Source organism: Peromyscus californicus, unplaced genomic scaffold (assembly GCF_007827085.1).
Source record: "Peromyscus californicus insignis strain IS unplaced genomic scaffold, ASM782708v3 Scaffold_6__1_contigs__length_162567912, whole genome shotgun sequence".
NCBI classification, from domain to species: domain Eukaryota; kingdom Metazoa; phylum Chordata; class Mammalia; order Rodentia; family Cricetidae; genus Peromyscus; species Peromyscus californicus.
In genome coordinates this window covers 106,817,170-106,831,693 of record NW_026294584.1, presented here as the reverse complement: position 1 = coordinate 106,831,693, position 14,524 = coordinate 106,817,170, and the positions used below count along the sequence as shown (strand labels likewise).

At 52.1% G+C, this 14,524-nt stretch overlaps 1 protein-coding gene and 1 long non-coding RNA gene across 10 annotated transcripts in view; one reads left to right on the top strand and one right to left on the bottom strand.

Annotated features, from left to right (window-relative positions):
* Window positions 1-14,263, top strand: part of Grip2 (glutamate receptor interacting protein 2) — an 83,256-nt gene extending 68,993 nt beyond the window's left edge. For 7 of the 9 annotated variants that reach the window (XM_052719407.1, XM_052719406.1, XM_052719409.1 and 4 more), the window contains 7 exons: window positions 1,927-2,066; window positions 2,562-2,741; window positions 3,500-3,671; window positions 4,707-4,812; window positions 9,562-9,705; window positions 11,163-11,309; window positions 12,142-14,263. In XM_052719407.1, coding sequence (XP_052575367.1) covers window positions 1,927-2,066; window positions 2,562-2,741; window positions 3,500-3,671; window positions 4,707-4,812; window positions 9,562-9,705; window positions 11,163-11,309; window positions 12,142-12,300 — 1,048 coding nt within the window. In that variant the 3' untranslated portion in view covers window positions 12,301-14,263. Of the gene's footprint in view, window positions 1-1,926; window positions 2,067-2,561; window positions 2,742-3,499; window positions 3,672-4,429; window positions 4,681-4,706; window positions 4,813-9,561; window positions 9,706-11,162; window positions 11,310-12,141 lie in introns of those variants that run through there. The other 2 variants (XM_052719410.1, XM_052719411.1) reach the window with 1 other exon arrangement.
* On the bottom strand, window positions 6,076-9,555 carry LOC128098377 (uncharacterized). The gene is made up of 2 exons (XR_008214224.1): window positions 7,233-9,555; window positions 6,076-7,196 (listed from the first exon to the last, which is right to left on the bottom strand). It is a non-coding gene; the product is annotated as an uncharacterized LOC128098377 (long non-coding RNA).
* Window positions 14,264-14,524: the final 261 nt, after the last annotated feature.

Below are 14,524 nucleotides of genomic sequence, written 5' to 3'. Positions count from 1 at the left end.
AGCCAATCTAGGCTTTTACTTCTGTTTCAGCATCAGACCGCTCAAGGATATTCACTTCCTCTCTGAGCACCCATTCCCCATCCTTGGCAGGAATTTTGGTCCAGCCCAGCAGCCAGGGCAGAGAAAATGAGGGCAGAAGGGACCAGGGGACCACAGCTAAGGGCAGGGCTGGGCTCACTTTCAGCTGTCCCCCAGAGTATGTCCCCTGACAGCACTCTGAGGCCTCTATGTGTCTGAATATCAGGGGTATGCCCCACTGCTAGAGCCCCACCTGAGGCTTATCCCGAGGCCCTGAGGCTTCTGGGCTGCCTGCTACTCCAAGTGTCTCTGGGGCTGTGCCAGGGAAGGAGCCTTGAGAGGAAGATGTCCTGACTGCCCCTCGGTGGAGTGGGCAGATGTGAAGTGGGCCCCAGGTGAGTCCCAGATTTCTACCTCAGCTTTGCGAGGGGTGAGTCGGCCACGCCAGGAAGTGTGAGTTCCCCTGCACAGCAGGGGAAGGCTCTGGGCTGAAGGGTGAACTTCATAGGGCCTGAACATCCAGCACAACTGCCTAGCCAGGATCTAGACTCAGGCTGGGTCGCTCCTGGAGCGCCCTCTACTGGACTCTAGGGAGACTGCAGGGACCCAGTGGACCATGCTGACTCCAGAGGGCTGGGATGGTGGGTAGTACACAGCCTTCTATGCAGGGCAGGGTAGCCCAGAGCAGCTGCAGTACAATCAGACTTGCACTCCAAACTGTCCTTCTAGTAGCCACATTCAAAAAGCTAAGTGAAAAGAAATTAATCTTAAATAAATGTGCATTTCAACATGTAACCGATACACATTTTTTAAAGTTAGCGTGTAAAGTAACGGGTTTTGTCTTGACATTTTCAAATGTGTATGCCATCATTACACTTTGTTCTTACTCCACCCCTCCCCCACTGCCAAACCCCTATCCCTCTGCCCCTCCTCTTCCTGATCCCCTTCCTTTCCTTACATAGCACCCCTCCTGTTCAGGTCCCAAGAATCTACCCATTACTTTTTTTCTCTGTGTCCCTGATCCTTTAAAATCTGGTCCCTGTCACGGTCCTCTTACAATCTTTATAACCCCTCCCTATACATAATTTTAAATCTAGCTTTCACATAGGAGGGAAGACACACATGACTTGTCTCTCTGAGTCTCTGGCTTATTTTGCTCAGCTTAATCATTTCCATCTATTTTCCTACAAATTTACTTTTTCCTTTTAAAGAATTGGTACCTTGAACTTGCCAGGCGTTGGTGATGCTCGCCTTTAATCCCAGCACATGGGAGGCAGAGGCAGGTGGATCTCTGTGAGTTTGAGGCCAGTTGGGTCTACAGAGCTACACAGAGAAACCCTGTCTCAAAAACAGCAACAACAAAAACAAAAAACAAAACAAAACAAGAATTGTTATCTTGAACTCACAAAGATCTGCCTGCCTCTGCCTCCAGGGTGCTGGGATTAAAGACGTGCGCCATCACATCAGGCATCTATTTTCAGTTTTTTGAGAAGCCCCAACATTGACTTCCTTAGAGAGCTCCAGGCCAGCCTGTGCTACATAACAAGACCTGTCTCAGAACAAAAGAGGAGGAAGAGGGTGACTTTGAACCAACAGAGCTATAAAACCTGGAATCTGGGGGAGAATTGTTCAGCAGAAGTTCTGAGGATGACTTGGATCCCTCACCTCTCTCCTTCCTCCCTCATTCTCTCTCTTCTCACCTCTCTGAGACAGGGCCCCAGGATGCCCCTCTGTCTCTGGAATATTGAGAATACCGGAATATGCTCTTATGCCTATCCTTCCTCCTACCCAGTTGGGGCCAGCCAGGCCTGTGCCTTGGGGCCTCTGTGCGGTATTTGAAGGCAGGACCAACACACTCTGAGGCCCTGAGCATCTGGGCCTCACTTGTGCTCTGTGTCCGCTCCTCAGGACTGGTGCCATCCATGTGGGGGACCGTATCCTGGCCATCAACAGCGTGAGCCTCAAGGGCCGGCCCCTGAGCGAGGCCATCCACCTTCTGCAGGTGGCAGGGGAGACTGTCACACTGAAGATCAAGAAGCAACTGGACCGTGAGCCTTTCCCCTTCCTGGGGACTTCCTGGCCTACAGAGGAAGGGCAGTCCTGGGTCAGGCTGTGTGCCACCAATCTAGAAAGGGGGTGGGGTCCCTGGGCCAGCTGATGAGGAGGCTTAGAGAGAGAAGCCCTGTGCCATGGTGGCACAGTGCAGTATGAGGTACATTCTGGGTCTAAACCATGCTCCTCATTGCTTCATATCTCCTCAGGTTCCTACATGTTCCTGTGTCCTATGTGTGCCACAGTTTACCTGAGTCTTGGGGTCTTCTTTTAATCTGGCCTCCATTGTTGTTCACTATATGACCTTTGGCCTGTTGTTCAGCCTCACATGCCTCGGTTTTCCCATCTGCGTGATGGGTTCACTTGCTAATATGCCCCACCTACATGGCAGAAGCCAGATTGTCAAGTGCCTGGGAGTTCTCAGAGTAGGGAAACTGAGGCTCACAAAACATCTGTGTCTCTGAGGTCATAGGTGATATTCCTCTTCCCAGGTCCCCTCCTCCCCCGCCAGTCGGGCAGCCTCAGTGAGGCCAGTGATGTGGATGAGGACCCTCCGGAGGCCCTCAAGGGAGGCTTGCTGACGGCCCGCTTCTCACCTGCTGTCCCCAGTGTGGACAGCGCTGTGGAGTCCTGGGGCAGCTCTGCTACAGAGGGTGGCTTTGGGGGCCCAGGTAATGAGCCCGGGACCTTGGACAGGCTTTGGTGAAGGTGACCCCGCTGCCTGCTCTTCTTGGCACCTTCTCTCTCGGCTGGCCTTTTCCTTCGGAGGAAACTCCCAAGGGTCACCTGAGGGACTCCGCCTTTCACCTACAGTCCCGGATTTCCTTGCCGTGTGCTGGGGACAGAGCAGCTCTTATTCTGCTCTCTCTCCTTATCCCCATGCCTAGCACACAACAGGTGTCAGTTCATGCTTCCAGCTGAAGACAGAAGGCAGACAATGCCCTCCTTGCCCACGTGGCTGAGACCCACCGGGGCTGCCCTCTGGCCTGTGGTTGAGGCTCAGGGAATTAGCAGAGAAGCATCTCCGGGTTCTTGGTGAATCCTCACTCCGTTTCAGTTAGGGCCTTTGGCTCTCCCTGGGTGTCCCCATCACCAAGCTCCAGGAAACGGGTCCCCAGGGCTCCCAGCTCATCCTCAGGGCTCCTGCGGGTAGGTCTGGGACTGTGATCCAATCAGAAACTCCCTTTCAAGGAGGCCCTTGAACAGGCCACGCCTGTGGAGCTGACCATGGTGCTGGAACTTCAATGTTAACAGCTGGATGTCTGGATGTTCCAGGGGCTTGCTAGGGTGACAGGGACTCCTGGGTCTCTCAGTGGTCACTTGGGCCCGATAAGGACACAGATCTGCCCACTGGTATCCGATTTCTGGGAATGAGGGAGGACAAGGCCAGGCTAGAGAGAAGGCCCACATCCCTCTCTCCACCCGCCAGGCTCCTACACTCCACAGGTGGCGGTCCGAAGTGTGACTCCCCAGGAGTGGCGAACCAGCAGACTGAAGAGCAACTCCCCACCCCTTGAGGCCCGGAGGTCAAGCTACACACCTGGCCCCACTGATGAGAGCTTCCCAGAGGAGGAGGAGGGGGACTGGGAGCCACCGATGAGGTCCGTGGTGGGAACACTAAGTGGGGGGGGGGGGTAGCCAGAGGGGGAGTTAGAACAGAAGAGCATCCCTGGCCTGAGGACTAAACCTGGGCTGGAAAGGGCATTCTGTGGAAAGATAGCAGCAGACATGTCCTAGTGAGGCGGCAGTCCGGCTTGTTCCTCCTGAGTCTGTGAATAGCTGCGTTCAGAATTGCAGCATCAGACTCAGAATTTGAACCCAGATTCCTCCTCAGATCAGGCTGCACGAGGCGTGACTCTCAGTTCACAGCCACCATCCCTGGGCTGTGCATGTTTGCATGTGTAGGACTGGGCTCGTACAGCAGCCAGCTCCCACAGAGTGGGTCTCCACAAGAAACACCCATGCCCCCTCTGCCTGGGCTCACCTCTCTGTCCACGCTGCACTGTCCTCCTTAAAAGCAATGCCAGGCCTTTGAGAAATGAGGACTTTGTAAATCACACTGTGGCAAATGGCAAAGGGCTCTGAGAGCTGTCAGGGGTCCTGCAAGCTAGGTGTTAGCTGCAGATGGGCCACACAATGTGGGCTGGCCAGGATGGGTACTGCCCACCCACCCCACCCCACCCCCTGCACAAATATCCCATCTTCTCCATCCATCCATGTCCTGGCTGGTTCTGGCTCTGTTCTGTCACTGTCCCATGGTGCCATGTGTCTGGGCGGGATCGGACTGTCTTCTGGGGCTATCCCATGGATCTCTCTGTCTGTCTCTGTCTTCTGTCTGTCCGTCTGTCTTTCTTCCCAGGCGTCCTGTGTCACCGCTCTCCACCCCGTCTCATCTGCCCCTGTTCTAATTGGCCACCAACAGTCTTGGTCGCCCCTAACTGCGTCTCCCCCCACATTCTGTGTCACCAACCACTGCCCTGGGGCCCCAGCACTGCCACCGAGGACACCCGCCTGCCTGCCTGCCCGCCCTATGGCCCCTGGAGCCCAGCACTGGGCCCTAGGCAACGAAGACTCCTCAGGCCCAGCCCGCCCACCCTCCCGCCTGCCAGGAGTTGACGCTGTGGTTCCTGTTGCAGCCCAGCCCCTGGCCCCGCCCGAGAGGAGGGCTTCTGGAGAGTGTTTGGAGAGGCCCTTGAAGACCTGGAGTCCTGTGGTCAGTCGGAACTGCTAAGGGAGCTGGAGGTACTGTCACCTGGCCAGAGGGCCTGTGGGGCACCATGTCTGGACACCCTGGAGGGCTAGGGAAAGGCTACCCATCAATGGAGTCAGGCTCCCGTGTCACCTGGGGATGTGTAATACCTATATGTCTTGTTGCTGTGACAAAAGCCACTCTGAAAAGGAAGGGTTGGGCTGGAGATGGTTAAAGCACTTATTCAGATCCCCCCAAACCCATGTAAATGTAGAGTGCACATGGCAGCCTGCCTGTAAATCCTAGCCTCTGGAAGAAGTCAGGGGATCCCCACACCAAGCTAGTTAGCAAGCTTGGCTATTATTGATGAGCTCTAGGTTTGATGGAGAGACCCTGCTGCAATGAATAAGATGTTAAAAAGCAATGGGGGGGAGGGGGGATTCTGGACATCAACCTTGGCCCTCCATATGTACTCAGACACACATGCCTGTGCACCCCCATACATGTGCACATATACCCATGCAAATACACATACCCACATATACACACATGAGAATGGAAAGGGGAGGAAAGGATTTGTTTTGGCCCACACTTCCAAGACACCGTCCCTCATGACAGTCCCGAAGCCATAGCAGCAGGGTCTTGGGAGTGCTGGTCGCTGCATTTGCAGTGAGGATGCAGAGGCTTGAGTGTTGTGCTTGGCTCTGTTTTCCTTTTATTCAGTCCAGAGCTCCAGCCCATGGGTCTGTACCACCCACATTCAGAGTGGATCTTTCCACCTCAATGAACCCAATTGAATGGGCATGTCCACAGGTTTATCTCCTCACTGGTTCTGAATCCTGACAGGTTAACAATCGGTATTAACTATTACAGTGTGTGTGCTCTCACCTGGGCACCCGGGGTGTGAAGGGGTCTTTACACGAAGAGAGGTGTGAGGCACATGCACACACCTGCATATCTTTAGGGCGTGCATATCTGAGTGTGTGCATGGAAGTGCCCTGAGGCCATCCTGCTGTCCCTGTGGGTGGGTGGCATGTGCACACAGGGCATGGGTGATGAAGGTCACCACCACTCAGGTATGGGACAGGGGGACCGACAAAGCTATTCTGAGTTCAGTTTTGAGAGCAATTGAAAGCTCTGTTTCATCTGCTGCCACCACCACCCCCATTTTATTTTAGCGTTGTTGACTGGGGGCTCTCCCCCATTCATCAGCCCTGCCAATTACCAGGTTAAAAAAAAAAAACTCCAGTTTTGGTTTTCCAGTATTTCTGTTTATTTTCTGTCTTGCTCATTTTGATAATCATTTTCTTAGACTTTGTGTGTGTGTGTGTGTGTGTGTGTGTGTGTGTGTGTGTGTGTGTGTGTGTAAGTAAAGATACTTGTCCTGGTTTCTTAGCTATTTAGTCTCCACTCTTCTTTCTTCACATAAAATCTTTCAAAGCTATGAGTTGACCTGTAAGCACTGAGTTGGCTGTGACCCCACAGGTTTTGTTTGTGGGACTCTTGCTGTCTACTCAGTATCAAATATTTTAATGGTTTCCACTGTCACGTGACTTAAACCCTTGAAATCTACAGAAATGCATGTTTGGGGTTGTCTTAGTCGGGGTTTCTATTGCTGTGATAAACAAACACCAGGACCAAAAGCAACTTGAGGAGGAAAGGGTTTCTTCCACATCATAGGAGTCAGGACAGGAACTCAAGGTAGGAACCTGGAGGCAGCAACAGGTGCAGAGGCCATGGAGGGGTGCTGCTTACTGGCTAGCTCCTCGTGGCTTGCTCAGCTTGCTTTCTTACACATCCCAGGACCACCTCCCCAAGGGTGGCACCTACCACAGTGAGCTGGGCCCTACTGCGTCAATCTTCAAACAAGAAAATGCGCTGTAGGCTTGCCACAGGCCAGTCTAAGGGAGACATTTTCTCAACTGAGGGTCCATCTTCCCATGTGACACTAGCTTATGTCAGGTTGATGTAAAATTAGCCAGCACGGGGTTTTAACTGCCAATTGCCTTCTTTAATCTCTCTCCCAATTCACCAAGCCTCTTCTTGGCTGTATTCATCCCAATATTCAATCCAATTCTTAGAGATCATTTCAATTTCTGTTTGTTTGTTTGTTTGTTTGTTTGTTTTTCAAGACAGGGTTTCTCTGTGTAGCTTTGTGCCTTTCCTGGAACTCAATCTGTAGCCCGGACTGGCCTCGAACTCACAGAGGTCTGCCTGCCTCTGCCTTGCCAGTGCTGGGATTAAAGGTGTGCATCACAACCCCCTGGCAATTTCTACGATTTTATTTCCCCAACATCTCTACTTTTCACATCTTGAGATTTTCTTTCTTAACGTCTTTTACTTTTTAGCTTCTTACTTTTCTGTGTGTTTTAGACAGACTTAAATTTATTTTCTTTTGTACTTTCTATTAGTTCCAGCCACCTGGGGTCAGGTTTGCCTATCTGTTGTGTCTATGGTCAGAGTGTGGGTTCACCCATCTGTTGTGTCTATGGTCAGAGTGTGGGTTCACCTATCTGTTGGGTCTGTGGTCAGAGTGCGGGTTCACCCATCTGTTGGGTCTGTGGTCAGAGTGTGGGTTCACCTGTCTGTTGGGTGTATGGTCAGAGTGTGGGTTCACCTAACTGTTGGGTGTATGGTCAGAGTGTGGGTTCACCTTTCTGTTGGGTCTATGGTCAGAGTGCGGGTTCACCTAACTGTTGGGTGTATGGTCAGAGTGTGGTTCACCTAACTGTTGGGTGTGTGGTCTGAGTGTGGTTCACCTGTCTGTCGGGTCTGTGCTCAGAGTGTGGGTTCACCTGTCTGTTGGGTGTGTGGTCAGAGTGTGGGTTCACCTGTCTGTTGGGTGTGTGGTCAGAGTGTGGGTTCACCTGTCTGTTGGGTGTGTGGTCAGAGTGTGGGTTCACCTGTCTGTTGGGTGTGTGGTCTGAGTGTGGTTCACCTGTCTGTTGGGTGTGTGGTCAGAGTGTGGGTTCACCTGTCTGTTGGGTGTGTGGTCAGAGTGTGGGTTCACCTGTCTGTTGGGTGTGTGGTCTGAGTGTAGTTCACCTGTCTGTTGGGTGTGTAGTCAGAGTGTGGGTTCACCTGTCTGTTGGGTGTGTGGTCTGAGTGTGGTTCACCTGTCTGTTGGGTGTGTGGTCAGAGTGTGGTTCACCTGTCTGTTGGGTGTGTGGTCAGGTGGGCTTTTCAGCTCCAATGTTGCAGCTGCTGTAGCTGCAGCTGCCCATGCACTCTGTGCCCTGTGGTAGTGGAGTGTCTGAGGCCTCGAGTCTTTGAACTTCGCTAATTCCAGACCAGGTTTTGCCTGCATGTATATGTGTCTACTTGTGTGCAGTTTTCCCACAGAGGCTAGAAAAGGGCATCAGAACTCCTGTAACTGGTTACATAGGTTGTGAGCGCCATGTAGGTGCTGGGAACTGAATCCAGGTTCTCTGCAAGAGCAGCCTGTGCTCTTAACCACTGAGACATCTCTCCAGCCCCTTCCCCTTCTATTTTGAGACAGTGTCTCTTATTGAACCTGGAGTTTACCATTTTGGCTAGACTATCTGGCCAGTGAGCCCCAGGGGACTGCGTTCCCATCCGCCATACTGCCTAGGATTATAGATGCACACTGCCATGCCTTTACACAGGTTTTTGGGACCTTGACGTGGCTCCTTATGCGTGTGCAGTAAGCACTTGCCCCATCGATCTACCACTTAAGCTCTCTGCTCTTTAAGGACTCTTATCCCAAGATCCCAAGTCTCTGGTCTTTCCCAGTAGGAGGTGAGGACAAGTTGTAAGAGATGTGCAAAAGGCACCTACATCCATCCACCAAGGTTCTCCCCCACTTCTTTCTGACAGCTTGGCTCTCTCTAAAGCAGTTGCTTTCTCAGTCTTCCAGGCACTTGGACATCAGTGCCAGACAGAGTGGAAACTCAGATACCATGATGGATGTGAAGAGAGAAATTTCTAGGCTGGGGAGATAGCTGGGTGCCTAGGAATATCACACTGGAAGAGGCTCATCCTACTTTGGCACCTCTGTAGTCTGTGGATGTCCCTTTCTGAATGTGATGCTCTCAGCTCACACTCACATGATGGGCACTTCTGACTCTGCCCACTGCCCCATCCCGTCCCACAGTCCTGCTCCTTTCTCATCTCCATCCTTGTCCAGATGACCCTTTTGCTTGGCAGCTCCATGGTCCCACCATGTCCTTCCTGGCCACCATACCCTCCTAAACACTCACGTCTGTCCATGTTACATTCTTCACCAATTACTTGCTCCAGAGTCACCCTGTTGTCACCATGGGATAAAAAGTCACATGCTTCCTGTAGGCTGCTGGGTGCTGGAAGACCCTGACTCTCCAGGCGTCCCCATAGTCCAGCTCTGCCATGTCCCCTCTGCTGGGGATGCTCTTCTTTCCCCTCCCTGTTCGAGACATCAGCTCTGGAGGCATCTCCGACTCCTCCCTCTGTCCTGGACTCTCACTCCAGGATAGATGTGCCTTGATGCTGTGAGCGAAGGCTCGGAACCCTGACTGTGGAGTCAGATTCCGAGTTCAAATTCTCTCACTAAACCTATTTGTCTGTAAAACAGAGAAAACGGCTCAGTACTACAGATCGTGGAGTGAGTTAAACTTATAATTGCTGAGGACTGAGCCTGGCACAGAGCAGATGTTATTCTGCCCTTAGTCCCCAGAGGCTCTTGTTCTGATTCTGTGGTTGGTCAACGACCTCCTCCACTGTCTTCACCCTGTGACCACGTGCCTGCCTGACAGAGCCAGATGGAGTAAGTATATGGTGTCTGAGTGACAATCGTGTCCCCACAGGCTTCCATCATGACAGGTGCTGTGCAGACTGTGGCTGTGGATGGCAGGCCTGGATCTCAGCCCTGGCGCCGGAGCCGGGAGGTCCGAACATCCCCTGAAGACCTGCAGGAGCTTCTGTTGCCAATGCCCCTGGAGATGCACAGGGTGGGCACTGGGGTTGGGGGCTGCAAGCAGGCAGAGTGTGGGCACTGGGGGCCTGGCACCAGGAGGAGCTTACCTGCTTGGGATGCTGAGGGGCCCCACCCTTTGTTGAGATTTATTCTCCCTCACTGAAAAATGGGAACTTGGGGGCTGGAAAGATGACTTAGCAGCTAAGAGCACTGACTGCTCTTTGGGGGACCCAGGTTTGATTGCCAGCACCCACAGCAGCTAGAAACCATTTGCAACTCTAGTTTCGGGGAATCTGATGCCCTCTTCTGGCTTCCAAGGGCACCAGGCACACAAGGAGTATGCAGACATACATGCAGGCAAAATATTAAACACATAAAATAATAGAAACTTTAAAAATCCAAACCAACCAACCACCAACAACAAAAACACCCAGGGATTTTTTTTAGGTTTTCTGAAACTTTCACCATTTGGGTAATTGCACCCTACACCTGCATACAGACACACCTGTGATACAGAGTGGGCTATTCTTTTTCAGCAAACTTTATCCCTAGATGGATGTACACATATACAAATGTGTATGTTACATACACACATGTATACACACACATTAAGGTTACATTACATATATGTGTGTATATATATATATATATATATATATATAGTTAGTCTTCCCTTCTTACAGGTTCTGAATTCAGTCCACCAACCACAGATCTAAAGTATTCAGGGAAAAGCTGGGCATGGTGGTATAGGTTTTTAATCCCAGCACTTTGGAGACAGAGGCCAGCAGACCTCTGTGAGTTCAAGGCCAGCCTGGTCTATATAGCAAGTTCCAGGCTAACCAGAACTACATAGAAAGACCGTATCTAAAATAATAATAATAATAATAATAATAATAATAATAATAATAAGTATTCACAGAAAAAAAAATCTGTACCGAACATGGGCTGACTTTGGACCTCATTCCTGGTGAATCATCTGCGTAGCACCAACCATGAGCTAGGTCTCAGAAGCCCTCTGGAGAGGACTTGAGTCCGTGGGCGGGCAGGCACAGGTTCTGTGCAGAACCTACACCATTGAGCATCTGCAGATTTGGGGATCCTCATAGGGTCCAGGAACTGGTACCCTGCAGACACCAAGAGACCACTTTGCATGCCACCGTAAGCAGATGACTGACACACCTTCCTGGCACCACCTCCACCTGCGTCTCTTGCACCTGTGTGTATCTATATAAGAACCAAGACATCAGAGCACATGCCAAATCCAGGGGTTTGCCCAGGGTGATGAAAACACTATGATATGATCCCCTACTCCCCTTTCTAAGAGACCCTTGAGCTCTGGGACCTGCGGGCTGCACATGGCAAGGTCAATACCACAGGGCCCAGGCTCAAGACTGTTGAGGGCAGCCTAGAGTATGGCCAGCCAGTAGACTGGGCCTGGATCCCAGGGACATGATGGGGGTTGGAGCAAAGGTCACCGCCTCCTCCTCCCAGGTGACCCTGCACAAGGACCCGGTGCGGAACGACTTTGGCTTCAGCGTCTCAGATGGCCTCCTGGAGAAGGGTGTCTATGTCCACACTGTGCGCGTTGATGGGCCAGCCCAGCACGGAGGCCTGCAGCCCTTTGACAGACTCCTGCAGGTAACTCAGGGGGGCCCCAGCACTGGCCCAGGGACAGAGCTTGATTCGAACTCTGAAAGTGCATGGAACGGCCAGTGGGGTGAGTCAGGTGAGGCTGAGGTTCCACTTGCTGTCGACTCCTTGGCTGACAGACGGCCTGCTTGTCTAGTAACTGTTTCTCTGAGACACGTGACCTCCTTAGACTCCATGGTGTAGGAAACTTTTGGTTTTTTTTTTCCTGCCTTCACTCCAAACCATTATATGATAGATCCCTTCCCAGCCTACGGGCCAGAACCAGTCACGTGATCTTCTAACAGAAAGGGCCTGGGAAACAAGGCTGTTCCTAACTTAGCCTCCAAGACTGCTCTTCCCTTGCTCCAGCTATTTTTATTCCCTTGTTCATTTTGTTCTAAATGTACTTAATTTATGTTTTCTCCTAAATCTGGGTGGGGCAGGACTTCATTTCAGGAAAAACACAGTTCTCACCTCAAAGGGGATGAGAGAGTTTACTCTAGAGCCATGAGTGATTGAAATCAGTACAATTTACAAGGAAATATTGGTGGATATATCAGGTAGGCTGGTTTATGGCAAGTCAGAACTCCATGCTTTGGCTCTGATGCCATTCTTAGTTTGGGGGGGTTGGTGGAACCTAATGGTCACTTGATCGTTGAAAGGGTGTTAAGTCAGACATAGGTGGGCAAGGAACGGCTATTCAGTGGGAGCTAAGATAAATTCGCAGCTTTGGTCCCGTCCCACCTGACCCTCTCTCCGGTTCTAATCAGTTGTGTAGGTGCAGCTTCTTTCTAGAACTTTCATTTACAGGGACTCTGTCCCTCGGCTGTGCACTGTGCAGGTCAACCATGTTCGAACTCGGGACTTCGACTGCTGTCTGGCAGTTCCACTCCTGGCAGAGGCTGGGGACATCCTGGAGTTGGTTGTCAGCCGTAACCCACTGGCCCAGAGCCGCCGGACACCACGAGCACCAGGCCCCAGCAGTCCCCAGATGCTCTGAGGTCATCATGCAGCTCAGCTGGAGGAGTGGCCCCCACTCATCCACTTGTGGGTCTGCAGGTTCCACACCCGGCAGAGTGGCATCATCAAGGTGGATCTTCAAGACGCTCAGAGAACCCCAGCTAACAGGGGTCAGCCCTGCTGCTCAGCCAGGAGAGAGCTGGGGTTCCTCCAGATCCCTGCACTGTTACCTCAGAGCAGCGACAGGAGTAGGGACAGCCCAGCTCAGCATGGTAACTGAAATGAGCTGCCAGTGTCTCCCATCCTGGGAGGCAAATCAGCAGGAGGACAGTCCTGGACTGTGGCAGGAAGCGTTCGGTGATCCAACTGGATGGGTGGTACCCAGTCATACAGGGACCCTGCCACCAGGAAGGATGAGGCACAAGGAGAATAGCAACCTCCTTTCTCCCAAACCTTGGTGTTCTGAGAGCCTCCAGCATCCAATGCCCACACTGGGAAACCCCAAGTAGGGACATCTGGGAATGCTAGCCTTTTCCTTCAGGTTGGTGGCTCAATCATTTCAGCTTCGTGGTTGGTTCTATACCCCAGAGCAGAGCTGTGGCTATCAACCCTCCTGCTCCACAAAAACCTTAGCCCAAGTCACTGCTCGGGGTGGAAAAGTTCAGGAGCACCCACTCACCTGCTGTTCCAACAGATACGGAAACAAGGCTGAGTCACAGCTCTCCTGCCAACCCTATCAGTGGAAGGAAGGAGGAGGAAGAGGAGAGAGAGGAGCTGAGATGGAGAGAAAGTGGCTGAAAGACAAGAGAGTAGCATGGGGGAGCAAGGTCCAAAGAGGCTGTTCAAGGAGGCCCCCTCTTACAGCTGGGGATACCAGCATCCCTAAATCGGGCTTCCTTCATCTCCGCCAAACAGAACCCTTTCAGCTTCAAGCAGGACATAAGCCACCTCCCAGTGGTCTGGGCTGGTCTGGGGATTGGCTTTGTGTTTGCCCAGCTCAAGGTCTCAAGGACCCAGGGGCCTCCAACCCTACCCCATCTCCCCTTCTCTGCCCTTGAAACTCATTGCCAGAAAGACTCCCTGTTCAAGAGGACAGGTGGGGGTCCACGAAGGCATTCTTTGCTCCTGGTTCCCTTCTTGGCTGTGCGACCTTGGGTGAATCTGAGCAGACACAGTGCCATCTCCACCTACCCACTGAGACCCCTTGACTCTCTGCTCTTCCGCGGCTTCCCCCACACCTTGCCCTTTGTGATGGCTTCTCCAGGGTCCCTCTACTTTCACTGCCCCAGGGTAAAAAGATACTGCCCACCCATCACGGGCAACAGGCAAATCAAGACCTTCAGCTTCGAGGGCAGGTGAATGGCACAGCAGAGAGGTGACTCGTGGCCACCAGCACCCAGTACTGTGTGATCTTGGGCAGATGGCTCAGCCGCTTTGGGTTTCTGGTATGTGGTATGACTGACTGTACTCTAGGGTCTCTTGGCTTGGGAAATCTGTGTTCCACTCAAAGACTCCAGGCTCTTAAAACACAACTCAACCCCTGCCCTCCCCTCGGGCTGAGGCTCTCCCATCCTCCCAGACATATGCAACTAGGCCAAGCGGGTGGTCCTCCTGGTCATGGCCTGAGGCCTTCTCATATGCAATATCCCCCTGGCTTCTCACAGGGGTGTTTGCCCCACACAACATCCCTAGCTCCCTCCCCAGTGAGCATCCTGCCTGCCTATGCATTTTGGGTACCTCCCCTGTGACACCCCCCACCCCACCCCCAGAGCTGTATTTTTCTCTGGCTAATATTAGAACATATTCCTTGTAAAGTATTTTTCTATGTGGGTTTTCTTAGGGCACCCAGGAAGCACCCAGCATAGCCATGGCTCCATTGCACAGGCCGGTTTGTCTGGTCTGTCTGGGACCCATGGATAAATCTTTGTCCCACCAGGTATCACCGCGACTGGGGGGAGGTGAGTGCTATTGGGATGAATTTTTAATAAAATTGGTTAAATGCACACGGTAGGTTGTTTGCTTTATTTAAAAAAAAATAATAACAACAGGCTGGCAAGGTTCAGCTGTGTAAAGCTTTCAGCCCCCAACTTCTTTTCACTCATTCGTAAAATGGTCCATGGAGCTAAAGAGATGGCTCAGTCGTTAAGAGCTCTTGGTTCTGTAACCAGAAGTTTCTCTGGTCCTGCCTTGCCCCGCAGTCTGGACGAATCTCTCCCACTGGCGGTCCCACAGCCACTTATAAAATAATTACTCAGAGGCTTATA